At 34.5% G+C, this 25,829-nt stretch overlaps 3 protein-coding genes across 4 annotated transcripts; 2 read left to right on the top strand and 1 right to left on the bottom strand.

The window, feature by feature from the left end:
• The first annotated feature begins 768 nt into the window (after positions 1–768).
• On the top strand, positions 769–7,972 carry LOC104897773 (beta-glucosidase 24). Its single transcript, XM_010684720.4, has 11 exons — positions 769–1,192; positions 1,510–1,614; positions 1,766–1,841; positions 1,924–2,004; positions 2,684–2,771; positions 3,435–3,654; positions 4,630–4,745; positions 5,702–5,913; positions 6,007–6,144; positions 7,282–7,426; positions 7,662–7,972. Exons 1-11 carry the CDS (start codon positions 860–862, stop codon positions 7,846–7,848), a joined length of 1,701 nt encoding a protein of 566 aa, XP_010683022.3. The 5' UTR covers positions 769–859; the 3' UTR covers positions 7,849–7,972.
• A 180-nt stretch (positions 7,973–8,152) lies between these two features.
• Positions 8,153–14,056, bottom strand: LOC104897774 (cation/H(+) antiporter 2). The gene is made up of 4 exons (XM_010684721.3): positions 13,599–14,056; positions 11,217–12,215; positions 9,850–10,766; positions 8,153–8,858 (listed from the first exon to the last, which is right to left on the bottom strand). Exons 1-4 carry the CDS (start codon positions 13,749–13,751, stop codon positions 8,591–8,593), a joined length of 2,337 nt encoding a protein of 778 aa, XP_010683023.1. The 5' UTR covers positions 13,752–14,056; the 3' UTR covers positions 8,153–8,590.
• A 3,827-nt stretch (positions 14,057–17,883) lies between these two features.
• Positions 17,884–25,473, top strand: LOC104897772 (protein S-acyltransferase 10). Of its 2 annotated transcripts, XM_010684719.4 has the most exons (11): positions 17,886–18,229; positions 18,317–18,434; positions 19,567–19,641; positions 19,752–19,823; positions 20,116–20,253; positions 21,107–21,140; positions 21,902–22,011; positions 22,820–22,906; positions 23,478–23,561; positions 24,517–24,582; positions 25,096–25,473. In XM_010684719.4, the coding sequence occupies exons 1-11, from the start codon at positions 18,148–18,150 to the stop codon at positions 25,268–25,270; spliced, it is 1,041 nt and encodes a 346-aa protein (XP_010683021.2). In that variant the 5' UTR covers positions 17,886–18,147; the 3' UTR covers positions 25,271–25,473. The 2 variants fall into 2 exon arrangements, with proteins under 2 accessions (XP_048502387.1, XP_010683021.2); XM_048646430.2 differs by lacking the exon at positions 24,517–24,582 and having other exon boundaries at positions 17,884–18,229.
• The last annotated feature ends 356 nt before the right edge of the window (positions 25,474–25,829 follow it).

The following is a 25,829-nucleotide window of genomic DNA, read 5'->3' as shown; positions in this document are numbered from 1 at the left end:
GTTGCATATAATACATAAATACACTACTTAAAATGGAAATAAGTTGTGAATTTATGAAAAAAAAAATTGCATCAACCAATAATATAATGATCAATTAATGCAACTTATTTTCATTTTTAGCTTCTTATATACAGTACTTAAGGCTGCATATATAACTTTTCCATCATCCTAAAGTACAATAATAATAAATAAAAACTTCCCTCACCCGGAGTATAACTCGAACTTAATTACTCCCTCCGTCCCAAAATATAGTTTCTATTTCTATTTTGGGTGTCCCAAAATATAGTTCCCATTTCCATATTAGCTCCATATTTTTTCGTAATTTGTTTAGAAAAAACGTGTCAAATCATTTATTTGCTTCTTGAATTTTGTTTTTTCCTTTGTTTATTCAACCAAAATGTTACAATTAATGCTCTTTCACCAATTATTCTCCATTAGCTCTCCTAAAATCATCTTTTCCCATACAACATTTATTTGAATAAACAAAAAATCTTTATTATCCCTCTTATTTTCTACTTGCATTAATTACCGTAAGAAAAGGGAAATAGGAACTATATTTTGGGACGAAGGGAGTACTAGTCAAAGTCAAATTCTAGTGGATAAATTCCCAAGAAAATGGGTACGTAGTTTCCATCAACTTCTTCCAGATCAGAATGAGATACATATATTAAACAAATAAAATGAACTAATCAAGTAGTCATTAAACAAATGTGGACACAGTATCATGAGATCATTCTCAATTATTACCCATTAACAATCCACGTTATTCAAATTGGAAACTTTGGTTATAAATAGAAACCCATTAATCTCATAAACATACATACAATCAAACACACCAATAATCTCACACCAATAAACCATGGCACTTTCTTATTCTGCATCAGCCACATCTTTATCAAACTCAGCTAATTATTGTAACAGAATCAAGCTTTCAAGATCATTATATCCTATTAATCACTCAAATGTGTTCACTAATTTGGTTTATAGGAGTAACTCAAAGGTGATCTCATCACCTTCCTCTTTTACTGTGAGGAGTTTGAGGAAGGTGGTGCAACCAACTGTTGTAGAGTCTGCTACAGAGGTTGTTCTTATTGATGGTTTTGAACCTGCTGTTATTACACCACCAATTGGCTTGAAAAGAGATGATTTTCCTTCTCAATTTAAGTTTGGCGCCTCCACTTCTGCTCTTCAGGTATCTTTCTTTCGTATGTAACTAGAGCTGGCAATCTCTGACATGATACGACAACATAATATGATATTTTACGTCGTTTTGACTATATATTATGCAATGATTCTTCATAATATGTATTGAGTTGTATATATATTGAGATATATCTAATATTGATACTAGATCAAATATGAACAATGACAGTTTACTTGAATGGTGAACAATGAGTATTTTTTCTTATGAGAATATTTAGTCAAAGATTTTAAAGTTTGACCCACCTAAAATAAAATAAATATGAAACGGAGGGAGTATTAGCTTATCGATTGGTTGAATGTGCACAGACTGAGGGATCAGGAACTGAAGGTGGAAGAGGAAAAAGCACTTGGGATTTTATGATTGAAGCAAGCAAAGGAAGGAAAGGTGCAGATTCATACAATATGTACATGGTAATTTTTCTTTTATCCAATAATTTTAGGTGATTATTTTTTTTTCTAATGTTCCCTAAGTTTAACGTAACAAAAGCACGTTGAATTTAGATATCATGCAACAAATAAATAAATTATTATGAACGAGCTAGTTGGTGATGTACATGTGCAGGAAGATGTGAAGCTGTTGAAAAATATGGGGATGAATTCTTACCGTTTTTCCATCGCTTGGCCCAGGATACTCCCTAGTAATATTCTTCGTCACTTTTTTATATATTTTAGTTGCTCAGTATTTATAATCAATCTTATAATTGGAATATTTTGATTCAGATGGTACAGAAGAAGATGGTCCAATCAACCAAGAGGGCATTGATTTCTACAATAAATTCATTGATGCTCTAGTTGCTGAAGGTAATTTTTAATCCTAATACTAATACAATATTACAATGTAATCCATCCGTTTCAAAATATAAGGCACGTATAATTAGACCTGAGCATCGGTCGGGCTTGAGGAAATGACGGGCCGTGCCGGGCTCAATTATTTTAGATTTCGTCCACGGCCAAATCTCGCGGGCCGGGCACGTGCCTCCTGCGAGCCTGGCCTATGTTTTATGTTGTTTTTTTTGTACTTTAAACCGTTTTAGGCTAAAAAAGAAAGGAAAGGAGTGCTCGGCCTGCGGGCTTGAAATAAATTTCTTGACCGTGACAGGCCCGCAGCCCACGTAGCGGATAACGGGCTGGGCCGGGCTTCGAGCGGGTTCGTGCCGCGCCGGCCCATGCACACCTCTATGTACAATGTTTGAGGTCGGACTTTGACGATATGTTGATAGAAAATATTTGAATAATGTTATTATAGTATTTTCAAGACGGATCTGCTGGTATAATTTTTGTAATGTTTATTTACCTTATTATAAGAGATATTTTTAATCAAAGTAATTTTTCGTAAATCGTGAATGCTTTTTATTCTGAAACGGATGAAGTAATTATCTAAGAGTTTACATTAGTCATTGGAAATAGATGTGTTGAGTTGTCGGTGGTACTTGATAATTATTTTATCGCAATTGGTTTTCTGTATGATGATAAAATTAAGGGATCGAGCCTGTCATCACATTGTTCCACTTTGATCTTCCGGTTGCCCTTCAAAATAAGTATCATGGCTTCATGAACAGTCAGATCATGTAAGTTTTTTTCTTTTCTATTTTGATACAAGTAGTGCTAAATATTTTTTTTTATCTATATGAGATTTAAATCTATGACTTACCGTTCACAGCACATTAATCTTAATCACTAGGCTTAATATTAATAATAAGAGTTCGTATAAAAAGGGAGAAATCACTATCTTGAAACCGGGTGTGTTTTAGCACAATAAAAATTTCTTTCTTTATGAGAGAATACCTAATTTTGACTTTTGAATTTGAGACTCTCTTCTTTTTACTTGAAAAAATGAAAAATTGTCACACAACACAACTTTAAAGAAATTTTTATAAAATCACACAACACAACTTCCTCTTTTTTTTTTTTACTCGCAATACTTTTTTTTCATATCAACTCCAATGTAATTTTTGAATATGAGAGAAGTAGAAAGGAAAAAAAAGAGAAGGTCCTTGTGATTGGAGAGAGATAAAGAGAAAGGAAAAGCAAAAATACAAATATTGCAAGTAATTATTTACCTCCTTTCTAAAAAAGTATTGCAATTTAAAAAAAAACGAAAGAAGTATATATTCATCACTTTATTGTTTATACTTGGCCTGTTATTAGAAATTCTCTGATAATATCTAGCATGAATGCATGATGATGCTATACTAAGCTGATATATTACATGATATTTTGGATGTTAACAGAGAAGACTTCACGAAGTACGCTGAAATTTGTTATGCAAATTTTGGTGATCGAGTGAAGTTATGGTCAACGATCAATGAACCTTTTGTATTTGGGTCATTTGGGTACAAAATGGGCTTGCCTGAAGATGTCAAGAATGATCCTTTAGGCCCATACATTGCTACTCACAATATTATCTTAGCTCATGCTGCTGCGGCCCAAGTCTACCACGACAAATATCAGGTGAACTACACTTTAATATTATTTATATGAATTCACCTAGAGAGGAAAAAGAAAATGAAAAAAAAGAACTTTTTTTTTTTTTACATTGAGTAAAAATAAAACCATAGATATAACCACATTCACAAATGTGAAAGAGTTTCTCTTCGACATAAAACAACTGAATTGAATTGAATGAATAGTGAATTAGTGATATGTGAGTGTAAAAGTATTGTCCAGAGCTGAACTGAACTGAATTGAATCGAACTGAACTGAACATAAGATGGAAAGAACAGTCACTTGGTTAAAGCAAAAATTAGTAAAAGAGACGGTCTTTTTTTTAATATAAAAGTAGGCATGGTCACTAAATGGATTAAACTAATCACCGAAATAAATTAACCTAATTCTCTTTTTAATAGTGGACTTATTATTGTCTAAATTTAATTTAAAAGTAGACGATCTCTTACCGGACAAATTCTAGCTAAAGATATACAATTCTGATTATCGAGTTGTTCATATGTAGAAATTAAGAAATAGACAAAGTCTATGTAAACGAAGGCATCGTTTGGTTCACATGGGAAGTAATTTCCCATGGGAATTTATATTTCATGGGAAATTCTTTCCCTTGTTAATTTCCTAGAAATTAGACAAAATTGTTTGGTTGACACCATAGGAAATTGCATTTCCTAGGAAATTACTCACCAAGGGGGGGTTGGTGAGTTATTTCCCATGTTTCATAGGAAATTCTATTTCCCTTGGAATTTGTATTTCCTATGTTTTTCTCATTTCCCTCCAACCAAACACAACACCCATAATGTATTTCCTAGGAATTTGTATTTCCAAGGGAAATAGCTTCCAACCAAACAACACCGAAGTATATAATATAGTTGCAAAAGATAGGTACAATAGGATTTAATTTTCTGTATATGGATATAAAAACAAGCATCTTGTAGACTTATTACTAATTTATTATTTTCCTTATTTCTTTTGGTCGAGTAGAAGAAACAAAAGGGCAAAATTGGAATTTCACTTCCATGTAAATGGTATGAGCCTCATTCACCTGACCCTATCGATGTGGACGCTGCCCGCACGCATTTGGATTTCATGTTGGGTTGGTAAGTTACATCCAAACATGTAATGCTCCCTTTATATATTAGGCATTCTATATTCAGTGTTTTTGAGATGGAGATATGCACATAAATATCATTAATATAAGTTTATATTATCTCATTTTATAATTACTTAGTTTACAAATAATAAGTTAAAATCGGAGAAAGTAAATCAGACAAATTTAAATTAGAACCAATGATTTATATAAGCTTTTATAAGTGGATGTTGTTTCGAGAGGGTAAACGTAAAGAAATATTTCACAATCTCTTTAACAATAATATACGTTATGATGTTATGTCTATAATTACTCAGATTCTTCCGTTTAATAATATAGTGCTTCTTTCTATCTTTTGTGGTCAAATTTTAAAATCTTTGACCAAATGAGAATATGAAAAAACACATTCATGTGGGATCTTGTAAGACTCGCGTCAATATATAGTTTCATAGTATCAACTTTTATATATATATTTTTTTTATTAATAAAGAATTGAAGATAAAGTAGGTCAACTGTTTATTTGAAGACCGTGTAAAAAAAGAAACAAACACTATATTATGAAACGGAGGGAGTATAAGATTAGAGAACTAAGCTCGGATAGGCAATACTCATATAGTCATATAGGTAGAGTCTATCTAATCAACTGGGGTTGGCGTGAGTGGTTAAGAGTCTCTCGCTCCTAAACCAAGGTCTCAGGTTCAAGCTTGGGTGTGGAAAAAATCCCAGCTGGGAGGGATGCTGCCCTTTGAAGTATCCATGCAACATCCACAGGAGATTAGTCCACTTGCCGAGGGCGGTGGGAAACTCCTCGTAGTAGGACAAGAAAAAATATAGGTAGAGTCTATCTAAGGAAAAATACTAAGTTCATAGGAGTCACACATCCAAAGAGGAAGCTTATTAATCCACACATAATTATATTCCATAATTAAGAAGTGTAACTAATCATATCTGTAATACTTGATTTAGGTACATGGACCCCTTTGTTAATGGTGATTATCCCAAGATTATGAAGGATTCTGTAAGAGGTCTCCCAGAATTTACCAAGGAACAAACAAAGATGGTGAAAAAAGCATGTGATTACATTGGTGTTAATTATTACACTGCTAGATATGCCAAACAAACTTGCACTGTTGATTCACAACAAGGGAGGATCAGAATTGAGTACCTTGAAGATACAGGTCCTTTGAATTTTGATCTCTCATATATTCTCAAATACTCCACATGATATACTTATATTGATGGGATTATGTTTTATTTTTATTGAAATGCAGCGGACATAGATGGAAATGTAATTGGAGAACAAGCACAAGGACAGGCTGATATCTATGTACATCCTCCTGGTCTCATGAAATTGCTTCTTTATATCAAACAAAAGTACAATGACCCTGAACTTTACGTTACTGAAAATGGTGAGTTCAGCTGACTTATAAGTTAATATGAGCCACGAAGACAATAGAAAGTATAAAAATAAGCTAATATGAGCCACGAAGACAATAGAAAATACAAAAATGGGAATCAGAGGGGGGGGGGGTTTGAACATGTGATCTATCGTTTACAGCACCCCAACTTTAACCATCAGACCAAAACATCCTTGGTACCACTTTCTTTATCTAATTAAGTAAAGCTAATATATTAGTTTATAGGAGTTAGGACGTAATAAAAAAGGTGTTTATTGTAAGGAAGGACCAATTAAAACAAGTTTGCAAGGATGAATCACATACTTCATGACAACTGAAGGCCAATTTATTTAAAATCACATTTAAAACTATTAACAATGTGTAGTTAATAGGATTTGAACACATGCATGACATTTGAAACAAAATGTGAGAGTTTAACCACAAATTCACTACAAATACTTATTTTTCAAAGTAAAACATAATAAAATCTTATAATTAATATAATTATTAAGACGTAGACAAGTTTTTTGATCTCTAATACTTTTATGAAGTAATAACATTTGCTCATTATCCTAATTTCATTGAGATAGTTATCTTTATCCCCAAATTCTATTGAAGTTTTTTTTTAAAACAATTTATCATGCCATAACACCTAATTTTCAGAAATTGATTATGAGATTTATGAATAATAATATATTTGATAATTGTAACGGATCTGGGACATCACTCGAACCAAAATACTAGTTTATAAATTAAATCTTGTTCATTTTATCCATGTTAATTTATCGAAGTTGGTTGGAGAAGGTTTTATAATCTTGTAGTTAGAGGTGACAAGAACTAACATGGCTTGACAACTCAATAATACAAAGGAAAGGATTGCCAATCCGTTTTAATAAAAAACTTGAATAGGATCAGGGAAGCAACCTTTTAATTAGTGAAACTAATACGAAATTGACACAAGCTTACCTTGTTGCCCGCTATACTTGTATTGTTAAGTACTCCCTCTGTAACGAATTACTAGTAGCATTTGGGCATGATTTGTGAGAGTAAAATATTCAATTGTTGCTAGTAATTCATTATGGAGGGAGTAGATATGTTATTCACATGGATTAACTGATCAAGCTAAAATGCTCATATGACATGACACAGGTGTTCCGGAAAAGCCTACAATCACAGCTTCTGTCGATGATCTAATCAAACAAGGAAATTTTGACGAGTTGAAAGCTGCATTTTTCGATGGCAAGAGAGCCGCACATGCTGGCGACCACCTTCTCTCAATTCGTGAAGCTATGAAGTAAAACCACCATTTCTCTTCTATTTTTTCTATACATATACTTCCTCCGTTTTCTAATAAGTGACACACTTCTCTCAAAAAGCTCTCACATAAACGAAAGAAATGTGTCACTTATCAAAAAAAAAAAAACAGAGGTTAATATATACTCCATTCATCACAGAAATATTCAATAGTCGTTATGATTTTTTCGATTTTCAAGAATGAATTTTGACCATTAACTTCTTTAATACCGCAGGCAAGGCGCAAAGGTAAAAGGATACTTTGTATGGTCACTTATGGACAATATGGAAGTGGGAGCAGGCTATGATGTTCGCTTTGGTCTCAACTACACAGATTACTTCGACAACCACAAAAGATTCCCAAAGGCGTCTGCTAAATGGTTCACTAGATTTCTCACTGGATCCTTCATCAACAAGAACTAGCACTAGAACTAGTGCTACTGATTAGTGATGATATGATCATGTTGCATTGTTTCATGATTTTTCATGATTTAATTTACTGTGTTTAACATTACTTCCACTAAAGATCAATAAGTTTTATCACTTATATGCATATCTTTCATACTTTTTGCTTGTGATGCGCCTTTGAATGTGTATTCTGTGAAAACAGCGTAGAGGATTTCTTTTTACCTATTAAAAAAAGATAAGAAAAAAATATGCCTAAAATGTGTACTTTGCACGGATACAACTTGAAGAATTAATACTTTCTACAATTCCAGACAATCTATACAAAAAATGCTCTTGCATAAAAAGTGAAAAGAAGATACCAAAGTTCTGGACTAGAAGTACCAAACATATACTGTGTATTTCTAAGTCTAAACTGAAATAACATTGCAAAATATTACAGAAATCAGCAACTCTAAGTGGACTATACCCTATCTAAACTAAGCTGCCCTATCTGATCTCTAATATCTAAACAAATATATTCCTGAATTTTGGCTCAAAACCAAGCCAAAGACAAAGCTAAAAGATGCCATAATATGAATCACCACATAATTCAGAGATGGCTGTCAGACTGTACCTGCAAATCCATGGTTATCTGAGAATGTACATGTTAATGAGCATGAAATGTCAACTGCATGTGTCCTGTCATATTTCGGTGACATTGAAGTACAAGCGATTTCGGATATAACAATCTTGGTCGTTATATTCACATAAGTTGTCATCAGTCCAGTTGAGGCTTGTATTGCTGGATAATCAAAACAGAGCAGTTTGGATCGAATTCTGACGAAGCCAAGAGATCTCCCACTCTGCCAAGTTCTGGACATTCTTCCCAATCACTCATCCCGGTTGTTATAGTAGAATTCCGGCGTCCCCCTTTTCCAACTATGAACAATTGATACATATCTATTATGTCTCTCAAGGCTGTTGCTGTTTGGGCTCCATTCTTTACATGCTTCTCTATGTAGCCCACTTGACCGGAGGTTACGTATCTAATGAACAGTTATGCAAGAATAATCACAAAGTCATTCACCTTAACATTTTTAGTACACATACAGTCATATATGTTAAGAACGTGTAAAGATCCTCTCCATATCTATTCACCCATTTCGTATCCTAAGATGATGACACCTAAACAAGCAAAAAGGTATCGTCCCCAAAAACCCCTACTTTCCCGCCTTCATGCATCTCAAAGACATGAACCACCCAAAGCATAGGTCACATATTACATGACCACAAGTAATTACATCTTATGGAATGTGTACAGTAGTCAGCAACTGACACCACCACCCAATAACCAATTCGACTTAGTTTTTCCCGGATTATAAGTTATTTCCTTAATCTAGAAGATTAAATTTTGAAGTAATGGAAATTTAGCTAGACTCCTTCAAATGACCCCAAATCAAATGTAACCTGTGGTTTAGATATGGATGGAGTACCTTTTTTTTTCCTTTTCCTGAAACAACAAATTAGTGCTTGTTAGGCTCACATTAACACATGAAGGGCCATTCCGAGGAAGTTCAACTTTTCATGAAAAACCCTCTCTAAGTAAGTGGAACTTCTCACATTCCCAACTTCCCATAGTAATTTCTATTTCCTATATACCCAAACAAAAATTTCCTAGGATGTGTAACTTCCTACTAACAACCAAGCGACCACTTAGTTTGCTTGAATAACATGCAAGAAAGGCGAAAAACAGCCTCTGGTCTACTTCTTTGCAGCTCATTGAATATCCTCCAACCAAGGAGGCTACATTGGGACTCACTATCTTGTGCCTCTAATCCCTAAACCATCACCATGAACAATGTAGTTTCAAGTTTTACTATTGAAACTGAATAGTCTGCAAGATATTCAATAATCAACCCTCTCTAACTACTTTAATCTATTGACGAACAAACTATGTTGTTTATTGTCTATAATGAAAGCCATCCTATGGTCAATAAGAGAACAAACATCATAAAGCTAATTTGTACATGCAAGTACCTGTTATAGAAATCTTCAAGAAATGCATTATCTGCTTCATCTTCTGTTCCACGACTTGGCATAGCCATCAGAACTTGCTCATCCCCTTCTGATGAAATATTTATTTTATCCTGAGTGCTCTCCCTTGCAGATGCTTGGAGAAACCTAATAACAGTAAGGTTCATGCCAAGATGCATCGCAATGTAGGTACTAAGAGACAATGCTTCACGATCATCAGGCCCACCAAAAAACAAAGATGCAACATGCGGCATTGTCTTCAAACCCGGTGCTTGTGAGGACCCCAGAAGTCCTCGGTCAACAAGGATGGCAACCGTGCAAGGGGCATGGCGAAGCACTCTCTGATTAGTTGCGCGTATGCCCTCCTTACCACTTTCCATTTTCCCATCTATTCTTTGATGTTTATGAAAAGGAAGAATTAAAATTGATGCTCGCAAATCCTCAGCTACATCACACACATCCTCAAACATACGTGATATGGACGAAACAGCCTTCAATTGGCGAATAAATATTCCTGTCTCAGTTACAAAATCGTCCACTCCATCATTGATCTCTACCGCATCATTTCCACCATAGGTATCATCATCACTCAGTTCATCATCCTCTAACTGATGATACATCTTACTAGTTCTCTTCTTTGGCAGAAGCTCAACCAAATGCATAAGATATGCACATATAGGTAAATCTTTTGACCAATTCAACCATCCAATAACTTTAACCATAGTTGTAACATTACGGGGACCATGAACACAGGCCAGCACCCGGAGCTCTGTTTCTGGACATTGGTGCTCAAGGGTTACAGGCCTATAACCAAAGGTATTATTGTCCTTTAAAACTATAAAAGCCACGGCAAGTCCTGAAATAAGTGTATTCAGTATTGTCGTTATTAACATCACTTCTACGAAACTACTATTCCAATCCTGCAACATAGTTAAAGTGAGAACAGATTAGGTGTGACTTAAATATAAGATGCATAAGTGATCTTTGTATTCTAAAAAAATCATGCATTTTAGAAAGTTCTCTAGAATTCTAGTACTAATTCATTTTCCTTAGACAATATTGTACTTCTTTTGTTCTTTGAAAATGTAACACTTTGACTTTCACATGTGCCAACGCACATACGGACCATTGATAAATCTAACTATATATTGGAAAAAATTAAAAAAATTAGATTATATTTTGAAAATACACATGGAGACATCTACTATAACATTTGCTTTTATATGTTAGTTAGATATGGGCAAAGTGGGGGAACTGAATATAGCAAAAGTCAAAGTGTTGATACTAGAAGAAAAAAAAAACTGTAGTAGTATAATACAATGATATTTGAGTTTTAAGCATATTTAATCAATTTGATAAGAGGTGCTTACTAATTTCAATCTGACAGCGCCTAAGATCATAACATCAAAGTGACCTTTCAAATTCAGTAGCAAACCAAGCACAATCCCTTCTTTCAATGGAATTTGCAATCGGTAACAAGCAACGAGAGTACCTAAAATCTTGCCACCGATGCTTAAGAGCAAAACAACAAGGATTCCAATAAGATTCCTTAAGACAGTAGCATCCGCAAAATTAGCTTGAAAACCAGTGTAGCCAAAGTATATTGGGAGCACAAATGTATACACAGCATAAGAAAGCTTGTGAGTCATAGTCCGAGCAGTTTTTCCTTTGCGAGGGAAAGTAACTCCAAGAATCAATGCAGTCAACAAGCTATTAGCGGCTCCCCATCTATCAACAAAACTTGCAGCAAGCAGCACGAAAAGAAACAAAGGCACAATTTGAGTATTCTTCAGGTACTGAGCATCTGGACTCAGCTTGTTCAGCAAAAGAGCTATGCGTCTCACTACAAAGCTAACTATGGCAGTGAAAAGCAAAGACCAAATCCATTCAAGCCAATTAAATTTACCATCTTCAACAGTCTTCATCACCAGACCCCCGCATAATATGCATGTGATATCATTAACCAATGAAGCACATACAGCTAAACGCCCAAAGTCAGAAGTTCCAAGCCTTAACTCGGCTATGAAGCGAATGACAAGAGGGGAGGCCGAATTAGCTACCGACAACATAAAAATAAACATAAACGAGACAAAGCTCTCATGTTTTTTCATGAAAAACTGAAACATCAGGAATGAGATAGCTCCGGATATGATGATACATGGCAATGCAGCAGCAAATGCAATGATACTTGCAGCACGCAGGTGACGCTTCATATAGGAAAGATCCAGCTCAAGACCAATCAAAAACACAACACACGTTCTACCGAAAAAGGCCAACACATTATAGTAGTCAGCAGAGTTGGTCTGGAGGAAGTATTTTTCAAGCGGCTTTATCTTAGACAAAAGGGAGTGACCTATCAACAACCCAGCCTGTTCAACAAATTTAGCAGTATTAGCCTTTCTTAAGAACTAATAGTAGCTATCAGGTAACAATTGTATGTGTCAGATTAACACTTTTCATCAGCAAAATCGACTTGTAAATAACATTATTCGATTCTGCCAAAGATATTTGGTAAGCAGCAATGAAAAGTTAGCATGCATTTCATAACTCATCTCTAAAAACAAAATGCTAACAAGATACTACCTCTGCTTTCTTTTGTTGCAACACTTCGAATTTTGCTCTATCATAAGTCATAACTATGACCCGAAATTTTTGACTAACATGTAGAAACAAGAGTTTAGTATGTAAGATATTTTGGATTAATCTCAATGTATATATTTTCAAGATATAACCTTTATAATTTATACTTTCAAAGATATTAAAGGTTAAGTTTTACATTAGCAAGCGTAAAAGTCAAAGCATTGCATCTATTAAAAAACCGAGGAAGTATATAAACTAGCATATCAGTGTTCATCTTCTAATTAAATGTAATCATAGTATGTCACAGCAACTTGATTAATCGAATGTGTTAGAGGTCTATGAACTTCCTAATCGCAGAATTGCTCTATGATCTACTATTATACGCCCAATATAACTTAAATTTCATGACGTACAAATTGTTAGAACTAATGCTAAAATCAAATCATCACATGAATCCAATACATTATCAATTACTTCCACTAAGAGAAGCTTCCTATGATCTTGACGTCAAGGGATCAAACCCCACTACGCGCTCTTCAGGGTGAAATCTCCTTATCTTTCCCCCCTATTCCAAAGGCTAACGTCCTAAGCTAGACTGGTTGACGCGAGGTGCCGGTCATCTATGATCTCTCTGAAGCCAACAAAATAACAACACAAGTACTTCTAAGTTTCACATACATATGCATGCACCTAAGCTTCTCACTGGAATGCATTGTGCATGAATTCGAAATCAACACTGAACCCACCTCGCCTTATTCATTATCTCGCATTAGTAGATGTCAACTAACTCAATTGGTCAAAGTTTTAGGAGGTGGTATCCAAAACCTGAGACCAAACTCCGTATATATCATTCACCCTTGTGGCGCTCTCTAGGCTCAAAAAATATACTACCTCTATTTCACACTATATGCACCATTTTACTCAATGAGATGTTTCACAATATATCCCCACCTTTAAAACATAATCACATGTGTTCCAAATACAATCACGACCCTCTCTGTGACCTTTAGTTTATATGTCATATAATGGTGCATGTGTTATAAAACGAAAGTAGTATATTAGTCTCTTGCATTATGCATGAATCAAATATATTATGATCCTATATAACATAAAAAAAATTCCTCATAACCCCAAATAACGAAATTTACAAAAAAAATAAAAAATGAACCTACAGTAATTTGAGGGATAGGCGTGGGAATCCCAACAGATTTGACAGCAATCTGAAGAAGATGAGAAACTGAAAGAAGCAAAGATGCCTGCAAACCCATTGATAAAACTGGGTTGAATAAATCACTCCCGCACAATACTTTTCGTGTGACATCCATTATTATTATTTTTTAATCTTGGTTTTTCTCTCAAATAAAAAAAATTGTATCTTTTTTTACAGAGGATTATAAAATGGCAAAAGGATTAAAATGGTTATGACACAATGATGAAAACAAGGGGAGAGAAAGATGAAAAGGGTAAAAGGGACTTTTTCTCTCCCATGTTCTTGTTTAATTGTCAGAAACTTGCAATTACTGCTGTAATTGTTGGGTCTTGGTGACATTGAGAAGGGGGTAAAAAAAAAATAAAAATGGTGAGAGAAAACTGAGTGTGTAAACTTATTTTTGTTTTGTGTTGTTTTGTTTTCTATACAATTGATTTGTGTTTTTGGTCTGTTTGGAGGACCTTTGTTTTAGGAATATATTTAGGAAGACCCTTCATATCAAAAGCTTATTTTTCACTCTTGTACTATTTTCTTGCATTGTTTTCATAATCGTTCATTTTAGGTTGATGTTTAAAAGAATTAGAATAAGGCAAAAAGAAAAATGAAAAAAGTTGAGTTGCTATAATTGTAGCAAGGTTAATAACCATGATCTGAATTTTTGGTAATTTTCTCAAATTAATGTTGACTAATGTTTAAGTTGAAATGATCCCAACTAATACGCTTCTACCTCCCCCATGGCCTACCCCGCCTTTCATTAGGGTTTATAAGACTTTGACTTTCTAGACCAAACTTCTTTCAAAATTTGGCTATTTTCAACCTTCTTCATTATTTAGTTTCTTTTTGTAATTTGTTATATGGCTGCACTTCAAGAGTGTACATTATCTCCAACTTCACAAGCAAAAACCCTCCCTGAAAGTTTTTTTTTCTCAACACTGAAAAGAAATTCCAGAACAACACTCGTCGATGGCCTGTCTATCTCATGCTTTCCAAGGTATTTTTGACCAGGTAAACCAAACTATATAGAAATTTTGGTTATTTACAATATTTTTCATTATTTAGTTTCATTTTATGGTTTAATAATATGGCTACACTTCAACAATGTACACCAACTTTACGAACGAAAACTCTCCCTGAAAAGTTTATTTTCAATCATGAAAATAAACTCCAAAACAGCAACGCCCAATCCTTCTCTCCTTTTGGCTTGTCGATGGCTTAACCACCTCATTCTTTTCCAAGGTCGTTGGCGAGCCAACCCCGAACGACCAACTCCCTTCTTCCTCTCCGTTGACGGTGCAACAAGGTTGTTTTTGAAGGTCTTTTGTTCGAGCAGAGCAAAGTAATGTTTCTCACCAAAAATCAGATTTTGCACAGTTGGGCTCAAAAATTCGGCTAAATAATTCTAAACTTTTAGTTGTTGTTTTTCAGATCTGAGCGTTACTAGTTTTTGCTTTACTTCCTCCTTTATAATAGTCTAAATACATCTTTTTTTCTTTAGTTGGGTTAATTGTGGGTGAGTTTTTTTTTTTTCCAATGTATTAGGTAATTCTGTTAATTATTTTAGGATGTAATACAGTTGTTTATGTCTTCTTTATGGTTTGTTACGGATATATTGGGAAGTGAACGTTTGTTGGTAAGGAGATGGTTGATTAATTTGGAAAGAGTGGAATCGTATGTTTCTTAGAGTGTATGGTGAAGGTAAAATTGAATGAAGAGGATGCAAGATCTTCTGTTAGGTATAGTCAATTTCCCATCTCAACCTCTATAATTAGATCTTGTAAAAGATATTAGAGTGGGCTATTGGATTTGGGGTCAAAAGATTTATCAATCTTAAGGATGGATAGGGAAAAGGGTTCTAATGTGATCGACCAAAATGACAATAATACATAAGAATTGAAAATATGCAAGTTGAAAGTGTGGAACCAGAGTTTATGGATCTCCCAATTGATTGTTCAAAAGAATGTGGGTGAGGACGAAGAAGAAAAGTTTTCATTGTTAGGGCGTATGTTCTCCGATTTTGGAAATAGGAGGTGGGTTCGAAAGCTAATAATGATTAGCTATCATTTCAACTCGACAAGGATATTAAAGATATTTGCCTTAAAATATCAAATTTGAAGGCGACACCCCAATTCAACTTGGTGGTTTTGAACACGTCAATTCAAATGTGATTGATCTCCTATCAGAAGAAGACACCCCAAATACTCTCTTAAGGAATGTGACTTTTCAAGGAATTATGTGCCTAAGAGTGCCAAGTGATAAAAGGTCATTGGGATTACTAGTTGTTTTGGTTGTTAATTAGTTGTCTAAATCGTGACAAGAATACGCTCCTCCCACCACTTCTAGCATGTATGATATACTTTATTGCAGATTGTCTACCTTTAAGAAGCTATACTATCTTCTCAGTTATTGGTACTACTGTCAAGTGATTGTCAACCACATCCAACAGAGTTATGAATCAATCATCGAACAACAAAGGCGTCGATTGCAAGCAGTTCCTCATTAGTTTTATTTGTTGTTTTAACTTTATATGGTAAGTGTTAGTAGAACTCAATTTAGTGTTTGTGTGTTTTTTGTTTAGCGGTAGTTTGTATTTCGTGATTTAATTAATACAAATTTTCTTGATGTCAAAAAAGAAAAATAAAGTGTATATTACTTGATCTAATTTGTTTGTTTGTCTTTCCATATAAGAGTTGTTACAGTCTCTCTTTATCAAAGTTTTTAAAAAATATATTTCCTGGTATATATGATGGAAGTTGTGTAATTAATACTCCATATGTTTGTGAACGATCGTTATCTATTATTGATCACAAATATAAAACGAGTTGGTAATTGATTATAACGGTAAGTAATGTTTTTTGCTTCATAATGTCATATTTGACACGAGGAGGATTACTTTTGATAATTAACAAAATTCAGGGTGACCAACGGGAAAGTTACTATTGGAAATTTCCCTTTATAAATTTCTCAACCAACCAAAAGATATTTTAAGGTCCGTATTTCCACAATATGCTCGTTCTAATTCATGGTTATGCTCTTGAATGGTCTTTTATGACCTAACGTGCATCCCATGAGCTCAATTGTCTAGCCCCCAAGTAAATAAAATGTGCATTATAGCCTTTAACTTTATTGTATTGGACAATTTTTGGACATTTTAGACTCTGATAATGTTTAATGTCTTGTATCTTCTTGCGGATCTCTGGATACTTCGAGATGACTATAGTAGGTGAACTGTAAACTGATTAATATTGTCTGAGTAACTTATTTTATCTTTATATAATACACGTCAAAACTTGTAAGTTGTAATAGCGAGTAATGCAACCATTCCCACCATAAACTCATACCAACTCATGAATATCCTCACAAATGGTCAATGATATATCCTATGATCAGGTATGTTATCCCGACTCTAATAAGGTCCAAAAACGTGTATTTTTGCTTTCATATTTGGCTATGTTCGGTCCGGTTGTTCTAAAGAACTTAATTAACTTATCTTAACTTACTTTAACGTAATTTTGTCGATTTTTTATTTGCTAGATCTAATCTAACTATGGTGAAGTTCATCTAGTTTTCCTCCTTAACTTGATCTTATTTTGTTATAAAACTTAACTTATATTTGCCGAACTTAATTTATGCCTGTTACATTTAACCAATTATTACTAAAATTAACTGACTTTTTAATTTTTATGAAACAAACTTAATTTTTTTTACTGATATATTATAATTTTCTAAAAATCTATAAGTTAATACCTTATTCAACTTTGATCATCTAATGGTGAGCAAAGTAAGTTATTATCTTCGTAATTATATTAAAAAAATTTAAAAAAGTGAATTATATATTGATGAGTTTCTATTTATAGTTTTATACTAAGGCTATATTCAGTTCACCTTATTTTTGCTTATTTCAGATGTAATTATACAGATCAGATCAGAAAAAATAATTTCAGATCAGATCAATTCATGCTTATATTTAAAAATAATTATTACTATTAAATATCTTTCATTACATATTAGTAAAAATTATAATAATTGGATATTAATAAAGTACTCATTGAGACGAATCAAACAAGACCCCACATGACTATATTTTTTTCTTATATATTGAGAAAAATCTAAAAGATAAGATCTTGCAAATCAGATCAGATTAGATCAAATAAAAAAAAAATTCAAATCAGATCAGATAAGTTCAGATCATAAAATTTAAGGTTAACTAAACCTAACCTAAATCCATATACTAAACGAAAACTTACTATTCACATATCCGCCATGATTATTGAAGACAAGGCGAGCGTTTAAGCCTTCCAACTACCAAGTTGCTGTCTCAGTCTTGAAGTTCGTGTCTCCTCGTTAAACCTCAATTCCCTTCCCTCCCCTCCCCAATCTTCAAACTTCCAATTCTAATTTCTCTCCTCAAATTCCTAAAACTAGCATAAACCCTAGAATTTCATCCTTCAATTTCGACTTCAATACTTCACCACTGTAATGCGACCAATTTCTTCTTTCAACTATAAACAACAATGGCGGTCGCCTTTTGTCGTGACTTCCGCGATCGAATCTCTGACCGTTGCTTAGGCTGCTTCCCTTGTCTCTCTGATCCAGGTACTTTCTCTCTCTTCTTTCTCTCTCTATCATCTGCTTTAATGGAGCTCAATTTGTTTGACTTTGATTTTTTCTTGTGATTTTCAGCTAGGAGATCGTCACTATGTTTGAAGATTGCTTTGGTTGTTATTCATCTTATTTATCTTGTAGTTCTGTTTTATGTCGATAGATTCAATCTCATCCATTCTGCTCACGGAAACCCTTGGTAATTATTGCTTCTTTGAATTTCAATGTTCATGGACTTTTAGTTACTACTTTTGGATTGGCTGCTTATTTGTTGTAATTATGTGTAAGGTAAAAAATTGTGGTAGTGATTTAATTGCTCAGATTTTGGGTGGATTTTGCAATTTTTACGGATATGAATGTAGACGGTTTAACTTTGATGTTTGTATACTTAGAGCTTGGGTTTTAGATCGCTGAAAAGTCTAAATTAGTAGCAGTGTTCTTTTAATCCTCCTACAATTATGTTAGTTTAGATACGAAGAAGTGAGAACGAGAAGACTGCAATACTTCAGGCCCAGGAAGTGAAGAGAATGCGCTTGGCTGCAGCTAAGTTGGAAAGTCCAAGGATAGACTCAAGTGCAAATGTAATCTGGTGCTTTGAATACGCAAAGGTCAATGCTTTGTATAGTTGGGCATGGGAGATTGGTAATTTCAATACGTGTTTTTAGGAGTATGGGGTGAGGGGGGGGGGGGGGTTAATCTTATGGGGACCTGGTTTTTAGTCGCTTGGATAAGATGTCATTGGTGGTCTCCTGCTCATTTATGAAGCCAACTTTGATTGATTTACGATGCTGTTGCTCCTAATTTGGTGTGTTATTTCAGTGAGACTAATTTAATCCATGTCAAGTTGTTGAAGGGGATTATGGTGTAATCATAGTTTAATGTTTTTTATACTGTGGACGTAGCTAAGACTAAGACCTCATTGGGGAAAAAGAAGTAAAAAAAAAGAAGAAATTGGTTTATATATATTTTCTTTATATAGGTAAGAAGTAATCCTTTAGTTTGCCCTTACACAAGGCACCCACCTAGAGGCCCATTACAACTATATACCCCAACCCCCTGTTATATCCAAAGGAAATGCTTAGGGTAGGAATTGGACCCTAGTCTTTGCTAGGGAAGATGGGAAAACTCACCACTTCGGCCATCCCAAATTCCTGCAAAAGAAGAAATTGATATGTGTGCCTTTTTTTGTTTGTGTCCTTGCCTTGTCTTGGTATGGACTATTCAAACTCCCATTTTCTGGGAACCAACTATGGAGATGTGCATGTATTTTGTTGGACAGTTGGATTGTTATTACATCCTGTGAGTATGAATTTTGTTGTACTTTTTTCCAGGTACATTGGACTTTACCTTTTGCTTTTTGTGGCAACCTTGATACAATATTTCGTCACTTCTGGCTCTTCTCCTGGGTAATTCACTAATTCTTAATGCTGAAGTCAAGGTACCGTTTTCTTGTTTTTATGAGATATGCAAAATATGGCTACTAACTAATTTTTTTTCTAATAATGTTATTTTTTAGTTTCGCACTTAATGCAAAGAGGGTGGTTGATGAGGGGTCTTCATTTTCTACGGCACCACTTATAAACTCCAAGTAAGTCTACTCTAGCTCATTGGACTGTTTACGCAGGCAGTGCCACACCTGTTTTAAGTCCCTTGCTTATCTGACTTTCTCATGTACTCCTTTCCCATTTTTATGGTCCTAGTTTGTCTTTTTGAATACGTAGACATAAAGCAATTATGTGATGAGAGATACATGAAATTGTGTTAGTGAGACTAATGTGTTACAGTGGAATTACTTATATGGTACATGCAGTGGATATAATACTGTATTCTGCTGATAACTTTATCTAAGTTTATTTTCTCTTTATGATGATCAAGCAAAGGCAGTCTGCTACGAGTAAAAATGGGAGCATAGTTATAACGGTGGATGGTAATCCCGTGACAAGAAGCTTCCCTGGAAGTAATGCAACGGGCTGGACTAAATTAGTGATGGAGATGTATCCTCCTGGAACCTCTATGAGGTATGCCTGTACTTAAATTTTTCTGCCGGACCATTTTTTATGATTAATATGTGTAAAATTCGTGTTTGTGATTATGGTCTTATACGGTACTTCACACTTATTCAAGCTAATGGTACCTAATTTTTAGAAATTAAATGGAAATGCAATACACAATCTCAATTGATTGGCCTAGCTGGATAAGCTATTTGGCATATCAAGTAATGGAATTACAACAGTTTCTTTTTTGTGTACATTTCTCTTAGTTGTTTGATTTTTGCTGATATACACTGAATGGTAAAAATCTGGTTGTGACGGAAGATATTGTTAAAAAAATGCTACTTTCTGGAGATTAATCTATACTCGGTTCGTTGCATGTTTGAAATTGTAGCAAATTTCTCTTGCTTGTAGTATGACACATAATTATAACTTCATATTGGATGGTTCTTATCACTGGATGTTTTTTCGGTTCTGTGATGGTACATTTGCTTTAGTATCATTTGCTGCTAGTCTGCTACTAATGTGTGAATATCGGCAGGAATAAGGTTTAGTAAAATGTAGGACTCCTGAAATCCTGGTGTCTGCTTATTCTTTATATTTGCTGCATCTGTAACTGTTGTTCATGAGGAACTTAAAGTAGTAATCTGTTGTCTTTTCAAGGTTTTTCTTTTTATTTTTTGAACTTCATCCCCCTTCCCCCTTCTGTATATCAAATTTTATAGAAGGTGGCAGACTGTCACCAAGCTATAAGCCAATTAGTATGCTAATTAATTATATCCGCATGCCCAAACATGAATCTTTGATTTACTAGTTGCCAATCTAATTTTAACGCATGAAGATATGGTTCTTATTTGCCGTGTTATCTTTTTCTTCGCAGACAATTGACTTGCACGTACTGTAATATTTTACAGGTAATTTTCTGCTAGTTTCTTATCAATTGCATTAATTGAAATAATTACTTTTTGATACATTTTGATTAGCTGTACTCTCTAAAAGTTTTCAGTTCCACTGTGATCTTTCATCTTATTGTTAATGCATCCAGGTGCTTTGATTCCAGGAATATTCTAATTAATGGGTATACAGTGAAGTACTGAAATGAGAAAATAGTTTGCCTCCTAATAAAGTCTAAGTACGAGAAGTGTTGGAATGCCTTAGTTACTGAACGGTAGCTTCGCTTTTTTTGTTTTGAGAGAAACGCTAGATTAGCTGGCGAAGTCTTTTGCTGGTGTTTCTATATACTATGTTGCCCACTTCTAATTTTCTTGATTTTTCGTACAATGTTAAGAGTATCATAGTTTTTGGGATAGATACAGAGCTGGATGCTCACAAAAGGCCAAGAAGGGAGGGGGATGGGCGGCGCTGTCAACATCTTCCGCTCTTGAACTGCCAAGCACCTACAATTTGAAGATGTGTTCGAACTTGAGTTCTATGTATGAGAAAACTGGTTCTAAAAGGGTTAGACAGAAATTTAGCTAGCTCGAAACTCATTGTGTAGTGCATAATTAATGGTCTATATTAGTGTCACTGCGGTATGTGCTATGTGGTTCAGACTCTTTTTGTATGTTTTTATATTTACCTTCCAGCCTCTCACCACTCCCTTTTTTTTTCTAGTTCCCACTGTTTTTCTTTTCTTTTTCTGGTCGACTCTTACTCTTGTACAACATCTGTGCAGCCTCCTCGAGCAAAGCATTGCCATGATTGTGATAAGTGCGTTCTTCAGTTTGACCATCATTGTGTGTGGCTTGGGACATGTATAGGCCAGGGAAATCATTGTCGATTTTGGTGAGTTTAAGGCTTAATGTTATATACTTATATATTTAAATTTGTTGTACGTTATCGATTTCTGGAAAAAATTATTATTAATATGAATGATACTGCTTGCAAGAAAGAACAAGGTAGGTAGGCAATTGCTGTTGAGGTTATCCATTCGAATTGCTTACTTACCATTGTTATGTATCAGCTAACAAATTTTAAAGGGAATGGGTATAACTTGATTTGTGAATTGAACTTCCAAGTTCACTTATAAACATGTATTGTCCTTCATTGATTCTTTTGAGATAGGGTGATGAGTGGTAATAGACATCGCTAGTGGAGATGCCTTAAGGGCATTCCTTTAGTACAATTTGTTGCCAATCGGCACTCAAAAATGGTGCTGTTTCCTTAATTATTACCTTATTCTACATTAGCCACTAGGAACTTATCTTGATGTGTGGAAAAGATCAGAAAAATTCTGCCTCTTTATTCATGCTTTTTTAAGCATAGATGAGATCATCCTACCATGTTTCCATTATCTAATTCCTCCTTGTCGTTTACTGCATATGTTATAATCTATACTGTTTGTTGGTTCTGGCTTCTGAAGTGGTTGGAATGTTGGATATTCAGACCTTATCATAGGATAGCTTATATTTAATTATATCAAAAGGGAACCAAGCAAACGAAAACTTCTAGTGGCAAATAACTTGAATGCTGTTTCCTTTACTTTTTTTGCTTTGAAGGCTGAGATGTTTTGTGGGACAGTTTGCTCTTTTCTGCATCTTTTACCTTTTAGACTTCTACTACATTCTTGACAATATGTTTGTTACTGTTGTAGGTGGTACATCTGTGAAGAGACAGCGTTGTGCCTTTGGACAGGCATTTTGTATATTACGTATCTGAAGGCTAACATATCAAGATCTTGGTATGCACTTTCTTCGCTTAACCATTTTTCGAGATTGATGATAATATTAAATCTCTTTCTGGAAACTGATATTGCCAGGCATGGCGATTCTTAGTAGGAATGTAGTCTTTGGGTCCTGTTCCTTAGTGTTAAAGGCTTGAAGCTTAACTTTGTAAGGTAAAAATAAAATGAACTTCAGAAAATCAGGCTTGGCCATTCCTTGCCTCATTGGGATGAGTGAGTGCTCGTAAGAGAATCCAGTAATATGTTCATTTGACTTGCTACACTGGGGGGGGGGGGTTTGGAGAGTGCGTACAAGTAACTCTCTAGTTATCACCATAAATTCATGCTATCATTACCCTATGAAATTAAAATTCTAAACTTTGGTGCATTTGGCTCACTGCCTCGGGATGAGTGTTTCATAGGAGAATGAAAGAAAATGTTCACTTGACTTATATTGTTACACTGTGGGGATGAATGAGTGCATGATAAGTAGTTCTCTAGTGACAGAAATCAACATAAATTATTACTATAATAATAGAAGTATTGGTACATTAAATTGTATATTTATGTATCTATATCTCTTTTTCAGGTGGATGGATGCAGTCATGGTAGTATTGCTCATCACTTTGTCAATATCATTGATCTTTCTAGTGCTTTTGCTTCTATTTCACAGGTAATTAGTGCGTAACTTTCATGTCATCCTTTTTTGTGATTTGCCAACTCTTGAGCTTCTACCCCTTCTGTCCTCTTTTGCACGCTCCTTCCAATAATTATGGCTCTGTGTGTCCTTGCATGCTGGCAAGCTTTGTGAAAGATGACTTATTGTTGAAGGTTTTGAAGATAAGAGTTGCATTTTGAGTCTTTTATTTGGATTCCGAGCCGCTTTTTCCGGGTGGGTGAGAGTGAGAGGGGAATTAAGATGAGATGTGAAAATAATGCGAATATACCATCATGGAAATTGTGTTATGAAACATCATTCACTGAAGCAAGACTTTATATTTTTCGTGAACCTAAGCTGTTGAGGAAATAGTTCTTGGCTTCTTGCTATTATTAGTTTTAGTGTGTTGCAACTAGTGAATGCCTTTATCAAATTTTTCTCTCCCATGACCCATCGAGGGGCTTATTGTGTAAATTCTTACTTGAATGGTGCCAGTTTTTTTACTCATTCTCAAGCTGGCTGAGGATGAAGGATAGACTAAGCTTGGTTGCTGCAAATCATTCTTTGCATGTCTATGCAATGTTTTATTACCTGTAGACTGTAGTACATACAGTGGTGCTTATGAACATGCCTATTGGGAAATCTCTATTGGTAAAAATTTTATAACAAGTGAATCTTATTTGTTGATGTGTGTTAAGGATTGCTCTATGAATGTGAACAAATCCTGGTTTTAGACTATTGTTTTTTGAACTTTTTTGTTATGTATTCAACCTTTTCGGTGTCTCTAACTTTCTGCTGACACCCCCCTTTTTTTTTTTCAAAACGGAGAGAACTTTCTGCTATTTGATTTCTTTTTGGCAAGGCATCTTATGGAAGTACATAACATCCCTTTTTCTTGTTATTGTTGCTTTTAGCTTTGAGGTTTATTTGGTAATGCTCTAAGATGCCATAATGATGCAATTTACTGCAGTTACCTTATTCTGACAAATCAAACAACATATGAACTTGTAAGGCGTAGACGTATCCCATACATGCGGTCAGTGTACTTTCTTCAAACTTTATCTCCTTTTTATGCAGATTAACTGGCAATGTCTGGCATCTGAAACAATGATTGTTGACATTCTCAAAAGCTACTCCATTTTTTCAATTTAAGAAACTGGATTATGATGCATTTTTTACTATTAGGATATACAAACAATGTTGTGCATTTTCCCTGGGCTTTTATTTTGTGCAAACTACTGTGCTATTATATTGAGAAAGATATACAGACATTATTTATCCACCAGACTGCCATTTTAGGATAGTTGCTGAGATTAGGTGTCAATTTTGTTATATCTTGTTGATTTTTTCGATTTGATTATGTAAAAGTTTAGTGCATTTGAGATAAAAAGACATCTTCAAGATTGCTTTTATATTCATTTTAAAACTTGAACCATATCAATTTGTATAGTATCACTATGTATCTTTTCTTAAACTTTTTTGGTTCTTTTTCTATGTGACAAGCTCAAAGTATTTTATGGTGAATGAACAATCTTTAAATAAAATGCAGGGCAATACCTGAAAGAGTGTATCCATTCAGCAACGGGATTTGCCGCAATTTGTACAATTTCTGCTGTGCACAAAGTAGCATTTACGATCTTGAACGTTTACCAACAGCTGAAGAACTTGAAATCAAGAGCAGACCACTTGCATGTTCTGATATTTTATGCTGCCGTTGCTGTTGACGTTGTGCTCATAGTGATGTTTTTATATAGTTGTAACAATTTAGTTTGGCCACATTGTAAATGTCTATGGCTCCATGCACCTATTGTGTTACTGCGTGCCTGAGAAATGTCAAATCATATGTATCTGAGAAATGCCATAGTGTGCCATTTCTGGGTTGCTCGAGTTTTTGATCACATTTGAGTTAGCTGTGACATTGTTTTTACATCTTTGGACCGCAAATCCGCAATGGTGTACAAACCTGGTATACTAACAAGCAGATAATTTGTGCAAATTCTTACAGGAAGGGAGCGGAGCATGATTGGACATGTGTCCAAATATGATTCTCAATTCTAAAATGGGTGCTAAATTAGGTCTTTCAGATTTGTTACATGAAGAAAAAGCTCAATGATTATGAATCATTTTAGCCTTTAGAGAGGCCTCATTTGTTATCGAGGAATTTAAATTACGTCATGTATTTGAAGGCATTACACAATTAGATGTTGGAAATAGGTCATTTGAATTGGATTCAGTTTGGGTTGCATTAGTTTGGAGTATATTTGGGCGTGAGTCATTTATTGG

The sequence above is a fragment of the Beta vulgaris genome, chromosome 6, assembly GCF_026745355.1.
Source record: "Beta vulgaris subsp. vulgaris cultivar EL10 chromosome 6, EL10.2, whole genome shotgun sequence".
Classification (NCBI taxonomy): domain Eukaryota; kingdom Viridiplantae; phylum Streptophyta; class Magnoliopsida; order Caryophyllales; family Amaranthaceae; genus Beta; species Beta vulgaris.
Note: the sequence above shows the minus strand (reverse complement) of the source record. Positions and strands in the feature narration are given on the sequence as shown.